Source organism: Cloeon dipterum, chromosome 4 (genome assembly GCF_949628265.1).
Source record: "Cloeon dipterum chromosome 4, ieCloDipt1.1, whole genome shotgun sequence".
Lineage (NCBI taxonomy): Eukaryota > Metazoa > Arthropoda > Insecta > Ephemeroptera > Baetidae > Cloeon > Cloeon dipterum.
The window spans coordinates 13694035-13708843 of record NC_088789.1 but is presented as its reverse complement, the minus strand read 5'-3'; the positions used below and the strand labels follow the sequence as shown (position 1 = coordinate 13708843).

The following is a 14809-nucleotide window of genomic DNA, read 5'->3' as shown; positions in this document are numbered from 1 at the left end:
AAACCGGCTTCTCCGATCTATTCGCGCTGGAGCAACACACGAACTTTCCGTCTCATTTGCTCATCTACATTTTGCGGGCCTTTTTGCCCACGGCATTAACGCCTCTTTAAATTATAAATCGCCATCTGATCGGCTTCTTAAAAGCATACGCGGCAACCTCAAACTGATTTCTTTTCACTGCGAGATACATTTTAAGCTTTAAACCATTTTTACACGGCAAATTTAAAAATTCAAATTCTAGAATCTTCCAAAATTGATATTTGTGAAGAAGTACGCTCTTTTTTTATTTGTCTCAAAATAGTAGGATTGTAACTGTAAGCCATTAATTAAAAAATGCTTCAATATGTGCACGAATTTTTAGTTTCACTGACGAAATACAAAAAAAAATGAAGCACATTTTGCAATTTAATCACTCAAACATTTGTGTCTGTTGCCATCCATAAATAAATTGCATAGGCCTTGATTCTACCTACTCCATTATCCAAAGAATAATAGTACTTCATTGCCCATAGGTTGGATTAAGAATAAATAATTTAAACCTCATAGAAATGAGAGGCATGCTGCTTGTTTTTTTTCTCAATTTGCCCTGCGAACCTAAAACAAAGACAAACAAATTTCACTGCAACGGTGGCGTAGTTGCTGTTTCCCCATGAGAGGGAAGTGAGTTGATTATCTAAATGTTTGTCTCATGTCAACAATATCCTGCCAAAGAAATTTCCCATAGAAGTATTAGGTACATGCAATTTGCTTGAATGGTTATCCCCGTGCGGGAAAGCTGCTACCGCCGCCGCCTCCTTGGCTCAAATGCAATATCATAATAGCCCCAGTGCGCGTCTTTTCTCTTCTCCCGGCCGCCCTTTTTACTGATAACGCGCGTCTCCTCTTGGCATTTAAGGCAAAAAAGAGATAGGTGTCCGCATGCAAAGCGAGAAGCGAGGCCCTGTGTGGTAACAGCTCATTGATTCCCTTGGCAAAAACAGTCATGGCTAAATCAATATGCGCGTGCTTAGCTGCTGAATTATGCAGGCGAACCAAACACTATCGGCGCGCACACACTAGTGCATTGCGTCAATAAAATCATAATTAATTCACCGCAGCTTTACAATCTAAACGGCTCAGCGGAGTGATTAAAATTTAGTCGCACGCTTGTTTAGCTCGAATTCGTTTTTGTTACGCCACGCAGAGTTAATTGAAAAATGTTCCGGTTGATTAATAAAGTAAAAATCTCTACGTTCCCTCCAGCTGCGAAATTTAATTTCGCCACTTGCTATGTGGCATTTTCATGCCAAATATGGGAGATAATCGAGTTGATTTTTGATGAAATTTTCCAATCAAACACGATAAAATTGATCAGCTCAATTAAACAAAATTAATTTTGTTTGTCGAAAATAATTAGTCTCATCAATAAATTTCAGCATTTGTCGTCAAAGAGCCGACTGCCGTACATGAAATTCCGACGCACAGAAGTGTCGCAAGATTTGATTTATGCAACTGGCGCAGCACGGGCGTGCAGATGGAAGCCACCTTTACTGCCGCATCCCTCTCGCGAGCAATTACTTTCCTATAGAAATTAAATTCAGCACCTAAGTGTGTGGCACTTTCATCATATTTCCACCGCATTCCGAGACTTGCGGGCAGAATTAAATTTCTATGAAGCAAAAGGGAAGCGAATTACCAAAGTTTTGGCTCGTAAAAAAGGAAATTATCCGTCCGAATGCGGTGCGCGGAATTTCTTGGCGCAGTTCCTCTTCCGCCGTCGACTTACAACTTCCTTCTCGACGAGTGAGCGAGTGAGTTCAAGCCTAGCAGACCACACTCGTCCACAGCCTTGGCAACTTTTATTCAATTTTATTCAAAATTGACCCCAAACGCCGGCCGGACGTGAGCAAAACACGCTGCTGGCACAAGGGAGGAAAAGACTTGGGTACGGCCACAAAACTCGTCAAGTGGCGCACCAGAGTGAGTTTCTTCCATCTCGCTGCGTGGCACACTCGAGAGAAAAGAGTGAGGTGCCCCCTTCAATAATCCCGCTTTGACAAACGGACGCGGGAAAATTGGCAATTTTTATCCACGCATAATCAAACGTGCTTAAAGTGTATCCGACTTGTTTGAGTGGAAACACGTAATTTGGGACACGCCGGTCAAACGAAGTGACTCCAATATGGAGGCTCGAATTTTTTTCCTGGCAAGCCGCGCATGAAATTTCGCTTATTATCCAAAATAGTGGACTAAAATATTCCGGCTCGACTGGCTGGAAACTGGGCGGCGGCCCAGCAGCGATTTGCGAGAGCTTGTCACTCGTTTGCTTTTGATATCCTTTGACCGAGTTTTGTTCAGATGGTTGCATCGAGGGTCCTGGCCTAACAGGCACGCTGCTTTTGAAAACTCTTATCAGGTCAATAAACCCTTTCCAATATTCTCTGCTTATCAATATATTGAATCACTATGCAGATTTTAACAAAGAGGCTTCCGCTCGAGGGGCAAGCAGTGAAGCAAGGCAAAGGCAGCGACAGAATTGTATACCAAGTTGAAATTTAAATTTCTTCGACCTTTTTTCATCTAGGCACCTTTAATATGCTCTCTTACTGTATATAGAAAAATATAAAAGTATTAACTAGCGATTAAAATACTGAAAATTAGTATATCATCTAGAGCTAACTTTTTCATTAAGGTTTATTGTCTATGATTCAAAATATTAGTCAAGGAATACTCTGGGAGATACTGTAGGAGGTTTAGTGTGGTTGATGAGTCCTGGGACTTCTCTTTGCCTAGATGACGTGGCGAGCTAGTTTCTGCTGCTGCTGCAAAGCTGAGACAACGCTGTCCATTTAATCTCTATTCTATACTTTTTCTTACGGTCTTTACTGTATAACTTAATTTTCATTTCAAATGCTCAAATTCAAAGTCAATAGCTGGGGTTGATTTTTTACGCAATTAAAATCATTTTTGACTCTTTTTACCGTTACATTTCTGTTCTGCAGCTGAAAATGTTATGTTCGGGGTTGGAATGCTCTATTTAACTAACTTAAACAACTTGTTCAGTACACACTCGTTGACTAAATCTTCCTGCTAGACTGATAAATAGAGCCGTTGATAGCTGATAGAGAGAACTAGGGATCGTTGCAATGCCTTATATTTACCTTCATCGTTCTTCCCTCCTTTTATTTCGTAATACAGAAGTTATTTCTTATGAAAACGGTATGCAAAATTCGAGGTGCAATGCATTTTTGAAGTTAATAATGATTAATTCGATAAAATATTCAAAATTATAGTCTCTAACAACATTATCAATTAATTGCCATTTTCAATTTCAAAATATGACAAGCAGGAACTCTAAAGACCCGTGCAAAAATAATAGTCGGCTTTGTCATGTGCTGAAGATAAAGTTTATAAGTTAGTTACATAACTCTAAAACTTCAAAAATTGTACCACAGAAACTGCTCGCATTCTCTACAGGCATAAATCGCATATTTCTCGCGGAAAAAACATCACAACATCTAGAAATGCAGTGCAACCCTAGTGAATTGCAATTCAAGCGTGTTTCTCTTGCGTCTTTCTTCACATCCTTCAAGTGAAGAGTATTTTACACGCTCACCGTGCAGATGATGGCAGGAGAAGTTATTTTGCCACACGCTCTCAACTTTTTGATTGATGAGATCTCTTCTTTATGTTAAAGTTTGATTAGAACTTAACACTGCCTGAGGAGGAGGATTCTCCGCGTCTTAGTTCTGAGCTCGCGCGTAAAAATAAGCGGAAGTTTTCGTGGCGCAAAACCAAGCAGTCAGTCTTTACGCGAGCTATGTACATGAAGTAACTCACACTTCATGTTCTTTCACACGAGCAGATTAAAGAGGTTCGCACGCCACCAAATTTTCTCCACATAAAACCGACGTTTCGAACGTTCGCCGACGGAAAATAGTTTTGTAGAGGCCGTTAAAACTGCCGCTTGCTGATACAAAAATGTTTTTTTTTCGATTTTTTTCACCCTCCACTCGGAAAGTTGGTCGGAACGGCAGCAGGATAAATTTTTGATGGAGTGGAGCGCCGAGCAAATACGAGAAAAGATAAACACCATTATTTTTTCTTTTTTCCTTAATGCCAAAAGGCCACGCATGAATTATACATAAAACTACTGACTGAACTGGGGGTTTTCTCTTTCTCCGAACTGATCAAACGAACACCAAGTTCAAACGCGTGTTTGCATCGTACCTTTTCTTGCAAACAACAAGTTGCCAGCCGAAAGGAAAAATAAAAGGAAAAGTAGTCGGGAACGTCAGCTTTGATTTGGTAATAACCTTTAGATTTCATCGACTCGCGCCGCTTTTCCCTATTAGCTGCAGTCAGCGTCCCACTCAGAGTCCTTCTTTCTACTTCAGTGCAAAGAGCGGCGCAGAGATATACCCACTCAGCCCTGGAAAGAACCGTGTGTTTGTATATATGCACGTATATGTACAGTACAGCTCACATACAGAGTGAGTGTATAAAACATTATGTCCGCGCCCCTAATAGAAGTTAATACGTGAGGGGCATCTCTGAGCAGCTTACCAAAAGCTTTTTCTCTGCCTCTTTCTTCTTATTCTTCTTCTTCTGCTGGGCTCTAAAATGATCAGGCAGGCAGCAATCACGGACAGGAGCTTCTTTTCCCCGCTCTTAGTGCCGACGACACATTATACTTGATCACGAGCATGAAATTAGATTCGCGGTGATTCAGCAAATGTAGTTTTTCCCGAATCGCGGAGGGAAGAAAAGACGCGCCTCGAGCCATTAGCCGCTTTGATTCGAAGCGTGAGATTTAAAAGTAAAGTGTGTGTATTTTTAAGAGGTTTCGGTGCTACTTGAGTGCGACAGCGCGTGTTTTTGTTTGTAAATAATTGAAAGGATGAGCACGGCGAGATTAATGGTTGCGCTGCTTCTTGCCGCTTCATTGAAAAGAAAATCTCTGGCGGATTTGTTTGTTTGTCCCGGATTTCTCGGAATCCAATATCGGCGCAGGCGTCTTATCCGGCACGTTTCGCATAGTGAAATTCGCGTGAGAGCCAGTTGAAAATTAAATTAGAATTAAGCGAGAGGCGGGGTGCAAAAGAGCACGTTTGCTCGCACAATCCGCCAGCTCGTCTGTCTGCAGAGCATTTTTTGGCCCCGCGCGTACGCATTTCTAAATCTCGCACGAATCCTTCGAGAGTGATCGTCTCGCGAAGGGCACACGCGGGTGAGCTGCAGAATTTTAATTCCTGCCCACCCGCCAGACGACTGCTTGACTGGAATTAGAGAGAGCACGCAGTCTGCGGAATGGAGCTCTGGGGCGTGCTTAGTCAAACACTGCACATCGCTCAATGACACCATAAAACACAGGCGGTGGGTGCAAATTAAAATCGCGCTCGCTCGCACACATAGTCGCGCACTCGAGCCTAATTATCCGGCCCGCAATCTCTCTTCATTATTGCGAATTATGAGATCTGCTGACTGCCTCGTCTGCGCGCGTCTCTAGCGCAATTTCGCTGCAGCAGCGCGAGAGCGAACACTAAACGCCAGCGTGCCAAAGTCATTTTCTTTCGCTTCCCAACGCCCGTAATCTATTCCAATTTAGCGTTTGCGGTCGGCCCGCGCCAGATGGAATAGGAAAGAGCTCACTAGCTGCTCCTCTAATACATGTGAATGTGCGAGCGAGAGGGAAGAGTGAATTCGCAAATGCGGCTCTTTTGCTCCAGATAAATTCACATTGAGAGATACAGTGGCCAGCCGCAAAAACAGAAAATTCTGCAGTAGCATAATTTGCTGGCTGCGTTCTATGTTGGCACTCTATTTGTACGGTTTGAATGAGAACAAGCGGATTTGAAAACGAATCAGTGCTAGAGGAATCCCTGATGGAAAGGGAGCGTCGGAAGAGAGGTTGTTCTTGTTCAACAATCTCTACGCTCGACGTTTCTCTTTTAAACTAAAATTCTTGGAAAAGGAAACGAAGTCATTTCTCCGCAAATGTAAATTCCCTCTTAAAATAAACAGAGGAAAATAATTTTCTCTCAGCAATGTTCCATCAAGTGAAACTAAATTTACAAAATACTTAATAATACCTTAAGAGTTTTCGCACGTCTTAAATCAACATGTACATTCTTTAAAATGGATTCGTGTTGATATTTGGAAATATCAAGCTCTGCTGCTGTTTGCACGTCACTTTCAGATGATTTAACAATAAAATTTTCGAGGAATCGTGCAAAAAGACTGTTTTGCTGTAAACGAAATTGTTCCGAAAGATTTAAAGCAAAAATCCCTAGAGAGAATTTTAGAACAAAAGAAAAATATATTTGCGAGTTTTGTCTCGCCTCGTGACTCCGCATCTCAACTCTCAATCCTGGCTCCTCTCATCTTTGTCAGGAGGGGACTTCATGGAAATTTGATGGCTGCTGCTCCTCGGCGCGTCTTCTTAACCAGGCGCCGGGCCGCCGACATCAAAAACAGTCATTTTCGGCGACACGGCGGCATTATTCACAGTGAGCACCAAGACGACGACGTCGCCGACGAGCAGAAGGGTGCCTGATGGAGGCGGAATAAGAAGAAGAATGTGAAGCAAAAGGCGAGAGGCGAAACGAAAGGGAGAGTGTGTACATACACACGCCGAGGACAAACAGTGTGTCGCATAAATCTTGTTGCGGTGTGCTGCTGGAGAGACAATCGCGCTCCTTTTAATAACAAGTTGTCGCGCTGGCTCCCTTACTCTGCATCCCGGGTAGCAGCAAAATTGTAACATTCCTCTACATAAGGGCACTTTTTCTCCCGCGAGCCTCTCGCGATGGGAGGTGGAATAACGTGTATTCGTCGCTCGCCGAAATATAATATCGCAATATGAGGTAGATGGATGGCAGCTGCTGGAAAAAGTATATGCATACGTAGAGCAGACACAGCGAGCGCGAGTATTTTTCACACCAGAAAAATTGCCGAGTCGAAATTTCAGTCGACCGTTATCAATTTCGGCGTCCCGACTTTATGGCGTGGTGCCGCCCGCGTCGTCCCGCTGCGCCTGATGCGAAATTCAAACGAGGCGTCTTTTGATTAATACGTCCAAAGCGCGGTGGAGCGGCTCCGACTACACGGCTCATTTGCATTTTTATGCTGTCTGCTCGGTGCGAGGAAAATTAGACGGGCAATTCCGCCGCACACTTTATCCTTGGCAATTTGCATCACCTGCCGCGCGACGCTTAATTTCGAGCACACCAAGCGACATGTTTAATTGAATCTATTGCTGCCCGGCTCCCTGCAATGACGAACTTGGAGTTTTGTATTCCAAATAGCTTCGCATTAAACCAGCCTTAAAGCGAGCTAAAATCAAATTAGGCAAACAAGTGGGAATGTTTTTACAACTAAATGTTTTCCGGCTCCTGAACAGGCTGTTGGGGAAAACAAATTTCCCGACAAAAAATGGAGAGCATTATGAACAACCCACGTCTCTGTCATAACTTCCTGACAAGCCTGATTACACGGGATCATCCAATCAAAGGGCCCAAATCAATCAACGTCTTTTTAAAAAGGCTAATGGTGCATAAATGATTGAAAACCAACGCATTTACCTCTTCCCCATATTTCCTAGAACAGCCTGCGTGCGGTATATATTAACAAGGGGAAAACTGCACCATAATGGCGATTTTTCGTGCTAATGATCGGCGTGGATCACGTCCGTTGTCTCGATCTCGTTAAAACTCAGACAAATTACCTGTTGGCCAACTGAATACAAAAGGCACGCTGGAAATTAATTACCGATGAGAGAGCCGGTCAGGTTGATTAAAAAACCACCTAAAAAATATCGACTACCCCATCAAGCCATATTTAGTGCGTTGTCCGCATCCAATCTATCATGGTTGTGCGCGCGATTTATCTCGAAGACTGCTTCACCGTCCTCTCTTTCTCTCACTCATTATTAATGTCCGCGATAAACAAATAACAACAAACACTCTCAGCGGCTCAGCCTCCGACACAAAAAAACTAATTGATTTTGGAGCCTGCTAGGCCGGTCGACCATATCGAGACTGAACGAAAGAGAGCTCGTCGCTGTCTGCTGGAATGGTCCAACGCATTATCTTATATTAATCATTGCAGTCGAGCTCGCTCTGATGTTTAAAAGGAAATTATTATCTCAGTGGATCACTTTTAGGCTTAATTTCCATGTGAAATAACAGACTTAGAAAAAAGCAACTTGCAATTTTTCACTCTCGACTCACTCAAACACGCACACCCAACGCTTTAGTAGGACGATCATTTGTCCTCGGACTAACTGCCATTCATACCTGTTTGTCAGGCGCGCAATATAAATGCGTTAGATGTGTAGCAAAAGCTGATCAAACTGGAGCTTATCGCAGCGAGAGGGCGACGATCGAGCGGGGCGCTCGTAATGCTCGCTGGTTTTGTGATGCTGTGCCGCTTTTTTGATTGATGATTCCCAATCACTCATCAATTTTTCACTTCTGACAGCCGCGGATGCGAACATGCTCAAATCGTCCCGTAATTGGGAGGATTACTGCACATCTATTTATGAGCGCATTAATAACAACAACAATGTGATAGCGAATCGCTAGCAAAATTCAACAGATCAGCACGAGAGGCACCTAATTTTACAGATGGCCGCTTATGTCAGCGAAAAACGGAGGGTGCTTAATCATTTGCCATCGAATCGCTCTGTTGAAGATGAATTGTTGTACTCTGCACGCAATCTTGGGATGTATATTTGCAAATATTTAATTAAGTTTGGTCAAGCGAATGATAAATCACATGCTTTGGGGCGTCTTATTTCTATTTGCGCACCGGAGCTTGTAATTTTAAAATCGTGCAAGATGAAAATTGGTGATCGCCGGCAGAGCAATGTGTGTGGCTCAGATTTCAGATAGCACAAGTCAAATCAATATGGATTTACAGATGAGCGTTGCATAATATAAATTAATATGTATTTGAGCAGCTGCACTGGAATATCAAGTACAATTATAAATAAAACCTTCGCTCTTTTTGAAAATGAGATTAGAGTTTTTTTTCAATTATTTTTGGTATAGTAACAAAAAATTAAATCACAGCTGATGAAAAAATGTTACAAAAGTTTTTATCGGTTTTCATCAAATAATTGTAAAATGCTTCAGAAAGCCTGAATTCTTTAGATAAAAATACCTGTGACGTCAAGGAAAGAGTCTTGGTCAAACTAATCAATAGCCGTGGCCACCGTCTTAATTTTTGCAGCAGCAACGCGGAAAATAAATCTTCCTTTTCGGTGCGAGCACCGTCCACAATTCCTCCTCAGTAAATTGGACCGAAGATTTAGGAACTCGCCATCGAAATAAACTACGGCGCTAGGCGGATTGCTTTTTGCTGTGGACCCACGTGGAGGGGTGAAGGGGGCGGCTGGCGAATTCGCGGAGCTTGGTGCTGATTGCGGCCAATACTCGCCGATCCGGCCGCATTACATTCGTTCTGTTTACTCGGAGACTTTTCTTTCCGCTTTGCTGCGACCGAGGTAGCTCGCGGCAGCCAAGCTGCTTGTTAACCCTAGCCTATATATATAGTTCCCAGCAGCAGAACTTTTCTTCCTTTTTGCCGTCACCTAGTTGCCGCTCTTAAGCGCAGCAACGCGGCTGAGTGTGTGCAGCCGATAAATCCTCTGGCTGATTGCGTCGTTGCTCGCAGATCACATCGCGCGCGGGGCCACTTTCGATGGACGGACGTTTGTTTTGTCTAAGGAGCGGCAATTTTTCGTGCCAACCCCGAGGAAAGGAGAAGGCGAAATGAGATAAAGAGGTTGGGCCTGAGCACCGTACTCGATGGTGGCACAAGCGTTATTGAATCCCTTTATCAGCATCTCTTCCTGTTGCAGAAATAACGCGCTCCGGTCCGTTTCTCCAGATGCTATTTCGCTTTCTTTTTGCGCGCTGCCTCTCTCTATTGATTCCGGTCGTCTTGTTTATTATTCAATTTATACACCGGCTGTTTTCCTTTTCAGCAAATTGATATTGTTCTTTCCGTTCGCAAACAAGATCGGGCTAAAGTAAGAAGCAAAAAAAAATTGTTTGCCTGCAACAAACAGCACAAAGAAATTGAAAAATGGAGCATATTTATTACGAGAAATTGGAACTCCTCTCTTTTATCCTCTCTGGCGTTTGTTAGTTCAATACATTTAAAACTTTTGCCATAAAACCCCTTAGGCAGGTATAGTTAAACAAACAATTTTTAAGTAACATTTCTTTTCAAGCTAAGACATGTTGAATTTGACCTGAAAATTGCGAATCTTTTTTGACTGACGAAACTTAAAAATAAAAGAGATGTTGTCAATGTGTGAAGAAAAATCTACTTCAACGCTAGAGTTTTATGCAAGCTTGTCTCACTCTCATTTCGATCCAGCTCCTTAAGACAGTATAGTCAGTTCAGATGTTAGATGATCTTGCGGCCGAAAGTTGGCTCCCGCAAGATAAAAGCTCCTCCGCACGCTGCAGCACTCAGTCAGTTCAGTCAGTTATTTTCCCAAGCGTTCGCCACGCCTTTACAGTAAACACGCAGCGGTGCGCACCGGCAATGTAAAATACGAGTCTTGTAACAATAAACAACTAATATAGGGTTCCGCCCATTCACACTCAGATGCTAAATCTTTCTTTACTTTACACACCAGGTCCACTGTTCGCTCTCTCAGGAGGATTTTTATTCAGCAGGTGATGCGCTCGCAATAAATCAACCCCTTGGCGGACGCCAGCTTGGTAATTTACCGCGACGCGTGTAATTTTATATTAAAAATTCCGTGTTTTCCTCTTGTTAATGCGAATTTATGGGTGCCTCAGAGTGTGGTGCACGCGCAAATATTAAATTGCTTTTTAATTCACGTAGATGTGCATTCGGGGAGAAGAGGCATAAACGAAGACTGGTATAAATTTATTGTAGGTTCTGACCTCTCTGTACCTCTCGCACCTCGAGAGCATCTGCAGTCCTCGAGTGATGCTCTTTTTAATAAAACACCGCTCTTCGCTGAAAAGCTTGCTGATACGCGAACAATCTCTCCAGTTTTCTCTACAAAAACGAGTGGAGGCGCAGAATATCAAATTAATTTGTCGCACGTTCGCTCATTCAATGAGCTGCAGGCTATAAAATATTCAAGCGATGTGCTCTCAACGCGCCTTTTGTTTCATTTCGGGGGCGTGTATAATATAGACGCCGGCAAAAGGCTTTGTACGACGACACAAAGCAGCTGAAATCCGCACTCACGTCGGCAGTATGTTTCTTTTCTGTCCCGATGAAAAGCCACACGACACAAGAAAATTTTGCGCTGCTGCAAATTGAAGAAGTATGTATTTAATATAAGCAAGTTTCCCGAAATTTCATTTTACGAAAAACGTGGACCACGAAGGGAGTAAATTCTCGGAATAATATCCCGTGGGTGTTAAATTGACGACGGAAAATATGGTGCGGTCCCCGCGTCCGTGCAGCAGCATATATTCACATAATATAAAGCACATTTATCCGGAGAATAAGCGTTTTTTAAACGACTCTGCTCATGATTCACGCAATAAAATACACGGCAGCGGAGGCAGCCAGAACCGAGTCCATTATGATCCATAATACACACGAACCAACAGTCCGGCGCATACATACATTTATTAATATAACAAAAGCTCAACCGACTCATCATAAATTCTCGTTTACTTAACGCGGCTGCTACCAGCGCACCAGCCGCAGCCTTATTCTATGAATGGTCCGCCTCCTTTGTGTTCACCAACACACCAACGCTGTCTCGCTCTCCCATATAACTTGCCGGCTCTCGACGTTGTATTTTTACCTGAACCGTAGGCAGCCTGCGCGACGCGCACTCATTTTTTTAATTATTTATTTGTCTGTCGGGCAGCCGCAGGTGGTTTTTTTGTGTCCGTATCACCCGCCGCCACGCTCAGCAATTACCAACGATGAGTTGCCGCTGCCGCCGTTCTAGGGAAAGATTGCGTTCGTTTGTAGCAGTGTCACTTGTTTCCGGCAGTTTTTATTGGCGGTGCATTTTTCCTTCTGCCCTCATGAATAAATAAATTGCACCGTGTCAATCAAAACTAGATTGTGGGCAGAGAGACCAGAAATTCCAGCACATGGCTTTGACGAATGGCTTTTCGAGTGGGTACAATGAAATTGATTAATGGATATCAGCCCGACATAACCGTTTCCCGATACGATATTGATTGCACAAATGAATATTATTGCTGGCACTGGTGATGATTTATTTTGCTCATTGGAGGTTTGCTGGACCGAAATCATTTTCAGTGAGGTTTGGTGTTTTTTTTTTAAATGCCTTTCCTCTAAGGTATGCTACAAAATCTTCTCTTTCTATTGGCCCTCTTTTCTCTCCTTTCACGCAAAGCGGAGCAGAAAGTAAATTCGGGGCCATTAATAAATCTAATGAGGCGTGCGTTTCCCGGGAAAATAAACTCCAGCCAATGAGCTGCCGTGCAGAAAATCATTTGCTGGAATATATATTGCCCGAATTCTTCCCGGGCGTCTCGCGAAAGTGTGCCTTGTCCCATGAGTGCTTTGCGACGAGGAATGTAATTCTGCTTAAATGGTTTTGGTGCGAAATCTTCTTTTCTCCTGAGCGCTGCGCTAAGTGACAATACGATTTGAGCGATAAAAGAAAGTGTGTTTCTTTGATGTATAAAATGCTCGCAGAGGTGGGTAAAATCCGCTCCATTTTTTTTTTATTTTTTTTTTAGAATGTCGATGCATGGAAATACGGCGTACGATAAATCTACGTTTTAAATTCAAATCCTACTGCAGAGCTATACCAATAAATCTGCCTTGTAACCAATGTTTACCAAAGGAGACTCAGCTAAAACACTGCAGCAGTCAGCCGAGTGAAATTAAAGTACGTCTGAACGAGTTGCACTCGTGCTTATAAGAAATGACTAATTTCCCCAGGGCGAAATTGGATCGTTGCAGTTCTCTCTAAACTCTTTCTCTCCGCAAATGAAATGCACCCCTTCATCATCTGTTGTTTGCCCACGGAAGTTTCAATAAACAAATCCACCCTCGCAAGTTCATTTTATAGTTGTGTGAAATCAGACTCGCGTTGCGCATCCGATATTAACTTTCCGGGGCATTAAAACGACATCGTTTTCCGTCAAAATCGTCGTCGTTGGTTTGATAACTCGGAAAGGGGAATACCTGCACGCCAGAGATAAAATAATAGCGTGGCATGAAAAGCCAGATGCGAGTATTTTTGCCCCATGAGCGATATAATTATTACATCAGGAAATTGGATATTGCCTGCAGTCTGGGCCTCACCTGAAACAATAACCCTTTATGCGCGATACATGCGTCGCATTTGCATACATATGTACGAGGGCATACGTGCGTTCTCTGTGTTAAATCGAAAGGGGATGTAGGCTCAAAACATAAATGAAACCAGCAGCAACCTCTGGCAGCACAATAGCCCCTTTCACACGAAGGGAGAATGTTTGCTGCTCGCGCGCGGATGCCCGATTGTTGTTTCGATTCACTCGGCACACGCGCCGCGCGCTCGCAAAATCATAATGAGCATCATCATCATCCCGATCGCGTCTATAATCCAGATTTTGAGCCAACACGCAGAGTTGCTAACACACACGCACGACGAGCAGAGCGCTTTTTGGTTTGCTGTTTTGCTGCGGTGTGCGTAAGCTGACGCTGAATATCATGCATGCTGGATGAAAACACTCGGTATCAGCTTTGAAAAAGTTTCGTTTGTGTTTTCCGTGCTAATTTTGCGCACAAATGTAAACTGCTGAGGGGCAGGATTGGTTAGCGTGGGCTTTGTTCTGCCAAAGGATTAATGTCAATTCGCTAATGAAGTTCTATTTCGAATCAAACCTTTAAAGGATATTGGGCAGAAATCACATAAATGGAAAATAAATTTATAGTGATATTTGAATGTAGGTGAATGTACCAAAAGGACGAATTCTGTCTGCAAAACAAATGCCTGCGTGAAACACATCTAACGGGAGATCGCGGCTGACAAAACGAGCCTCCGCAGAGTGACAAAAGATAATAATGCCATCTCTGATGACCCTTGAAATTAGGATGCGATTTCACGACCCATTTGCCCAGCTGGGCCTATTTTGCGTATGAGTGCCTCAATTAACGCACGTTTTTTTCTTTGTTGCAGGCAATTATGTGGTATTGTGGCGGAGAGGAGGTGACGTCCTAACTGCACGTGAGATCATGGTGACCCGAGACCAGAGATTCCGTCTCGTCGAAGGATACAACCTGGAGATCAGGAACGTCATGCCGCAAGACGCTGGCGACTATGTGTGCCAGATTTCCGCCAAAGACAACAAGGACCTCGTACACACCGTCGAAATTCTAGGTGAGTGCACTTGATTAAAAATAAAATGAATTTACCTCTGAGTGAGAAAAAAATCTTGAAAGTTACATGCAGTCAAATTAATTGCTACAAACAAACAATCTGGGACAGTAAATTCTGCGAGGGTTTAATGTATTCCTCGGATGAAAATAATTTTGTGAAACTCACTATTTAAACATAAATAAACCATTCATATACCACTCGACGGAAAAGACGAAGAATAAATATTCAGACTAACTAAATTGACTAGCATACGTATTTTCCTCCTCAAAGCAATATTGGAGATACAAAATCGGATTTTCACCGTTGCTGTCGGCAGTCATCGATAAATTTAGGTAGAACGCCGCATGAGGGTTACCGCCTCCGTAAATCCCATGTGCCCATATCATACAAATGGCTATCGTGATTCGGATGCACAACTCGAAATCCATCAAGTGATCGCTTACGTAAACGCTGATGCCCTGCTCCATTTGG

At 43.1% G+C, this 14809-nt stretch overlaps 1 protein-coding gene across 1 annotated transcript in view; it reads left to right on the top strand.

Moving 5' to 3' along the window:
* LOC135942504 (lachesin-like) overlaps positions 1-14809 on the top strand; it is a 115671-nt gene that overhangs the window by 74876 nt on the left and 25986 nt on the right. Inside the window, exon 3 of the mRNA XM_065488637.1 lies at positions 14138-14338. Coding sequence (XP_065344709.1) covers positions 14138-14338 — 201 coding nt within the window. The remainder of the gene's footprint in view (positions 1-14137; positions 14339-14809) is intronic.